Source organism: Miscanthus floridulus, unplaced genomic scaffold (assembly GCF_019320115.1).
Source record: "Miscanthus floridulus cultivar M001 unplaced genomic scaffold, ASM1932011v1 fs_142_7_8, whole genome shotgun sequence".
NCBI classification, from domain to species: Eukaryota; Viridiplantae; Streptophyta; class Magnoliopsida; order Poales; family Poaceae; genus Miscanthus; species Miscanthus floridulus.
The window spans coordinates 16,093-22,693 of record NW_027096266.1 but is presented as its reverse complement, the minus strand read 5'-3'; the positions used below and the strand labels follow the sequence as shown (position 1 = coordinate 22,693).

The 6,601-nt window shown below is 53.1% G+C and overlaps 1 protein-coding gene across 1 annotated transcript; it reads right to left on the bottom strand.

Moving 5' to 3' along the window:
- Nucleotides 1-3,721: 3,721 nt before the first annotated feature.
- Nucleotides 3,722-5,135, bottom strand: LOC136530484 (auxin-responsive protein SAUR36-like). Its single transcript, XM_066523216.1, has one exon. It carries the CDS (start codon nucleotides 4,935-4,937, stop codon nucleotides 4,338-4,340), a length of 600 nt encoding a protein of 199 aa, XP_066379313.1. The 5' UTR covers nucleotides 4,938-5,135; the 3' UTR covers nucleotides 3,722-4,337.
- Nucleotides 5,136-6,601: the final 1,466 nt, after the last annotated feature.

Sequence of the window (6,601 nt, the reverse complement as noted above, 5' to 3'; positions counted from 1 at the left end):
CCCCCCCCCCCCCCCTCTGGCGCCGTCCGCGAGCAGTTACACGTACGCAGCGCCAAAGCACCTGGACTGGCTGACGGGACCCTCACCCCGTTCAACTGCTCATGTCCCGGCTTGTTCCCGCTTGTTTCAGCTTATTCCTTCTCACAGAATACTATTCATTCATTCAAAACCATCTAAAATCAGCCCAAAGGCTTCCCTGACTACGGCGCCAGGAATGTTGTCCATCCAGGCTCGGTCCACCACGGCCTCTTCTCCGGCGAGCTCGAGCTCTCCCTGCAGGGAAGCGTAGTTGCAGCGCTCAACTATGTCGACTTGTCGAGCCTCTCTACTTCACTGGACTCTTTTCATCACAAGAACTGGACTTGCTTGGATAACATATTAACATCAAATAAGACTACCGAAGCCATGGAAGTGTCAGATGGCAACGAGACAAGCCCTCAGAGTGCGCTCGAGGCTCGACCAATATCTTTTAAAAAATCAGTTCAATTTTACGGAAAACTAGAAACAAGAAAAATTTCACACATTCCAAACGGGACAGCTAGCGCCCAGTGATTCCACCTGTCCGAGCGTCTGTCCCCGCATAACGGAACGGAGCGCACACGCGTCACTTGTGGCGGCCCGTCCCCTCTGGGCCACCAGCCCACCATCCCCCACCACACTCCGTCCCGCGCCGCGTCCCGTTCTTGACCATGTCTGTCTCTATTGCGCCCCATCCCTGTTAGGCCCTCCTGTCTTGCACACATATACAACATCCAGATAAAATACTTATAACATACGTCTGAAATAGATGAAATATTTGAAAAATATACGTATATAGCCATTGCAACATATGTAATATTCCGATCTACTTTTACAACATCGATATAAAATAATTACAACATACCTATGATACATCTGAAACACTTGAAATACGCGTTTGCAACATACGCTTTCAGCGCAACATCTTCTTGCTACTTCAACGAATGGAGGTTCGCTGACTCGTGGAGGTCACTGGTGCAGAGCTCGCCGGCAATGGGCAGTGGCGCACAGAGGGTGGGGTGGGGGCAGCACGGGCACAGCAGTGACACAGAGGGTGGGTGTGGACGCGGCGGCGACGATGACGTAGATGGCGGATGGGAACGGCAACGGTGGTGCAAGGGTAGGATGGGGCGGTGCGGCAGCGACGTAGAAGCCGGATGCACGACGGGCAAACAGTGAGGGCGTGTGTATTTTGAAGCGCTGTCCAGACGTCAGGCAAGTAGCATTACCGCATTCGAGGCCCTCAGAGTGCGCTCGACCAATATCTTCTTGTCCGAGTCGCCGTCGTCTTATTACTACTCTTCTCCAATACCAAGCACAGTAGCAAGTAGCAAATGAGAAAGAGAGCCAACAATTAGTCTTTGTGGGCCTATAATATCCTAAATCCCACTTTGTTTGGTTTAGCCCATTTATCTCTCTATAACAGCCGAAATACTAGCCCGTTAAGTTGCACAAAAGCCCAGTGTTGATCTGTCGAAAGTAGTATATGGTGTTAGTAACTGCCATAACATTTAGGACGTGAATGCGATTTGAAACAATGAAACCCACAGCCCAGTGTTGTTTTCGTCATAACAGCATGGATGTATAGTGCCATAAACACTTCCTAAAGCACAATAGAAACCTACGAAATAGTGAGTACATTAAAATCTCAGTGAGAGCAGTACTCCATCCATTCCAAATTATAAGTCATTCCAAGAATCTTAGAGAGTCAAAGCATCTCAAGTTTGACCAAAATTATATAGAGAAAACTACAAAAATTTATAACATCAAATAGGTGTACTATAAAAATATACTTAATGAAGAATCTAATAATACTTAGTTAACATCATAAATATTATTATTTTATCATATAAATTTAGTTAAATTTGAGATGCTTTGAGTCTTAGATTCATGAAATGACTCGTAACCTGGGATGGAGGGAGTAACAATCAAGGCCATACCATGTTAGTACTACTGCGAGCCACTACAACAGGGGCACAGCGCAGGGCAGGTTTGGTGGCGTTCCCCGATTACTCGACGTTCAGTCGTTTCATAGCCTAAAATCTCCACGAGGCCTCTCAAGCCATTTGTCCGCACCCGTTCGGTACAAGTACACCACATGGATCGCTACTCTGAATGTTGTGTAGGGTAGCCGATATACATGTCGTCGACAGATAACGTCAAGCAGCTTCGTTGCTGCGTCTGCTTCGAGGCCAATCTGAGTACTCCTGCCCTACTCCTAGGTCCTAATGCCTCTTCACTTGGTCGATCGCAGGACCATGCCCTGTGTCACTACTGCTCCATAGGTTACAAATCTCAACCTATCATTCACGCTGGCAAATTAGCTAGGCACTCGTTGCAACTGTGGACAGAGTTGCAACTGCGTACGATATTTTTTCGCCCTGGCGCCTGTAGTCGCGCTCACTCGCTTTCCCGTGCCTTTCACGGTAGTCGTTCCAACAGTCCAAAGTACACAAGTACCACGATCCACGCAGAGCGTACCTACAGGCTACCGCTGCTCTCAAGGAAAACAGGCATTTGGAAAACCTTCTGCGGATGGGCACGCTAGGCTACTCTGCTCCGTCCACTCGGCATCTCAAGAGGCCCATCCCCATCCCCATCCAATGCTTTCATCTCTCTCAACACCCCTAGCTACCCGCGTGTTCCCGTAAACCAGCCCTCATCGGTTGCGTAACGTCGTTGCGGAGCTCGATCGCGTGGCCAGTGGCCACCGGGGAGCGGTGCACAGTGCACGCGCAACAAGTGCGCAGCCAGCAGGCCAGCGTGGATGGGAACTAGCCAGCCGCGCAGACGCGAGCGGGGGCAATAAAAAGGACCTGATCCTGATGTGTACATGCGAATTGGACACCAGCGTGCTTGATTAGTTGATTTGCAGCATGCCCTCTTGGAGTTGGAGTTCAATGCATCATGATACGCGAGCTGACAACTGGAGTTGGATCAGTTCAATTCAATCGATCGCTAGTCCGTTCGGCTGAGCTGGATTAAAGTCGGCTGGTTGTTTTCGACTGATTTGTTGTGAGAGAAAAATAATGTTCTGCCTGCTAGGTGAACAGTATTTTATGAGGAGGAAGCAACCGGCTCCCGATACCAACCCCCTTCTTGATCACGCACACCGTGGAGTGGATCGGAGAACTACAGATACCAACCCCCTTGTTGTTATAGAAACGGAAACAAACAGAGGAGTTGCACGACCTTGATCTACTGGGGTCGATCTGTCTGGGGTGCAGCAGCTCAGCGGCCGCAGGTACGGGACCGGGACTGCTGCATTGCAGTTTTTTTTTGGTGGACGCTGCATTGCAGTTGTAGCATCAGACAAAAGCGGCGCACTGTTTCAGCCAGGGCCAGGCCCAGGTTACCACAACCACAATGCGGCAATCCGTCGAGGTTGCTCATTTCAGCCGGGGTCTACGGACGACCCAGTAGCAGTACAAGTACAACAACCTTGGAGGAAGTAGAGTACCAGGTCTCTAGACACTAACGGATAGAACAGAACACACTTGGGGACAACTTAACTTTGAACAAGCAGTAGCAACGAGATCATTCCATAAGCTCAATTACTCCTTTTTTCGGTGCTTCCGTTTTTAGCGCAAAGTAGCATCACTACTTCAACATACTAAGTAGTACTCCTACGTTATAGGGGGGGGGGGGGGGGGGGGGGGGGGGGGGGGGAACTAGAACTAGATCGATGGGTTAGTTGCGAAGAGAATCAGAACACACCTGACGTGAGTACATATTTGATGCATGCTTTCTAACATGGACTTGCAAGTTGGGGGGAATCATATCAGAACATGTTTTTGCTGACCCGAAAATAGCCTTGTTCATCTCTCAAACTACAACTATGCATCCCTTGCCGGCCATCGCGTCTCCTCCAGCCGCCACCGGCGAGCTTGCTCGGCCGCCTGCGCCTCGCCGGCACTCCGGCTTGGCTTCTCTGCCGCCTCTACCTCGCCCGGGCGCCGGCGTGTCTGCTCAGTCTGCCTCCGCCTCACCCACGCTCGAAGGAAGGGCAGTTTAGGGAGGGCCCACATGCCTGGACGGAGGAGCCGGAGGAAGCCAGTATTTTCAGCTCCGGCTCTCTCTCACGTGCCTCCTCTCAGCGCGTTTTCCGGGGCTTCTTCGAAAGGAGCGGAGCGGTGAACACCCGTTTGGTTGGCGACGAGGTGAAGTCTCCGGGAGCGCTACCAAACGGCCCCTCAATCCACACAAGGAAACGACGCAAGAGGGCAGGAATCGGGATCCTCCTGAGGGCTGAGGCAGAGGCTGAGGGTGAGGGACATGCATGTGTGTATGTACACCGGCCACCGTGTGGCCACGTGCTGCTACCACCATCCAGCAGGCACCTTCTTCCCGCCGCCGCCGGCGGCCACGGCGGCGGCGCGCTCGAACCGCGAGGCCGCGCACGGGATGGTGATCCCGCCGGGGTGCTGGAAGCCGAACTCCTCCTCGGCCTCGCGCAGCAGCTCCCCGAACAGCGGGTGGTTGAAGTACACCACGGGGACCACGTACCGCATCATCGACTCGCCCCCGGGCTCGGCGCCGCCCACGTACACGGCCACCTGCCCCTTGGGCGTGGTGGCCTCCGCCGCGGCGTCCTCCAGCAGCCGGCCGTCCTTCCCCTCTCCCGCACGCAGCCGCAGGAGCCTCATCCGCCGCGCCAGCGACCGCCCCCACGTGAGCATCCGCGGCGAGCCAGACTCATCGCGCTGCTGCTGCTGCTGCTGCTGCTGCTTGGCGCGCACCGCTGCATCCGACAGGGGGGACGTCGACGGGGATTTGTTGCTGCCTCGTCGTCCTTGTTGGCACGGCTGCAGGCGGAGGTACCCGCGGCCGCGGCGGCGCCGGCGGTGGCAGAGCACCCAGCGCCAGGCGCTGAGCAACTTCCGGCCGAGCCGGAACCCTCCGTGCCGCCTCGTCAGCATACCACTACTGCTGTTGCCTGTTGGAGCTGGAACGAGATCGAGCGCACTCGCGCAAAGGTCTCCGCTTTCTCGCTGTGCTTGGATAAACCGTAAGGAGGCGTGGAAGCTGCGACGTCCTAGTGGCCGGTGGCAAGGGTGCGCGACACCGCGGGTTGTCTTATAGGCGGTGTGCTGTGCGCCTGTGCGCGGCGGAATGGCGTGTGGGCGCGGGCGGCAGGAGCGCTTCGTGCGTGTGGGGTGCAAGCTGACTCCGCCTTCGGCCCGTGTGGCAGTGTGGGGGAGCCGGAGCGAGAGCGAGGGGGCGATTCTGATCGTTTTGGCCGTGATTCCAGCGCGGTTTTGTGTGGAACATGGCGAGGTTCGCTTGAGGTGGCGACCCTCCGGGCTCTCGTCGGTCCCGCCCCGTTGCCGGTTGGTGGTTTTGGACGGTGTGATACACACACGGTGCACCGAGCACCGTACTATGCGGGACGGCTCAACCTCGTTCGGTTGGCTAAACTTTTTTTTTTCCTCGCCAGGGGGGGCCCGGGGCATATGGCTCAAGGCTCTCAAATGTTCTGTTTTTTTTTCTTCAGTCGTAAGTGGAACAAATCAATGCTAACGTGGTCCAATGAACATTTGCCAAATTTCTCATGCATATACTAAACACAGACGTCGGTCGTATCTTCTTTCTCTTTGACTTGACATATCTTTTTCTTTTCTCCAAACTTGACATATCTTTCTCTTGCACATATTCTATAGCACCTCTATCATATATCCAAAAGTGTATGGAACTAGTTTTTTTTTTAATAAAATGAACAATACTACAACATTATATTACGTACATGGGTGCGCCGTGCATGTCTCACCGTATACTTTGAGTATATGAAGCTTTTTTTAGTTGGGTACAGCCACAATGTGCCCAAAAGCAGTCCATGCAACATCACAAAGATATATACCCATATACATTGTGAGGATGAAAGAGGAAGAGCAACGATTAATATATCCATATGGCTAATGGCCAGACATTTGTAATAAAATATATTTTCTATCTCCTTTGGCTTCTCTCTCCCATGGCAGTTGCAGACCTCCACAAGTGCCGCCGAGATGGAGGCCTGCAGACCTGCTCGTTCTCACGACGAAGGAAGGACGAAGATAGAGGCGGCACTGAATCGACATGTCGAGACCATCACCCGATGAAGTATCGCCTCCTAACTCGGGATCTATCGCCGCCGCCAAATCTCTTGGTGGAGTTTGGCGATGGTCGCCATGGACTCCGGTGATAAACAGGTGTCTCGCAGTATAAATGTTTGATGTAGGATAAAGTTAATATGATATATAGAGAGAGAAGAGTTAAATGCATCAGCCATCAACTTTTAAAGTGTCTTTTCAGGTCCATAAACTTTATATGCCGTATCACTTAGGTCCATATCTCTCCACATGAGCTTCTTATGTTGACGTGGCCAACTGACTTATCCATCTAAAACAACTATTGACCATTCATTTCGTCAAACACATTGTGAGCGAGCAAGCCGGTGCTGGTGCCGTGGCCACACGGGCATGCGAGCGGCCGGCTGCCCGTGCTGGTGCAGTGACGCTGCCACGCGAGCACCCAGAAGCTGTGCGGGGCAGCCACGTTGGGGTTGGTCGAGCGGGCTGGCTGCCGCGCGAGGCCGGCAAGGGAG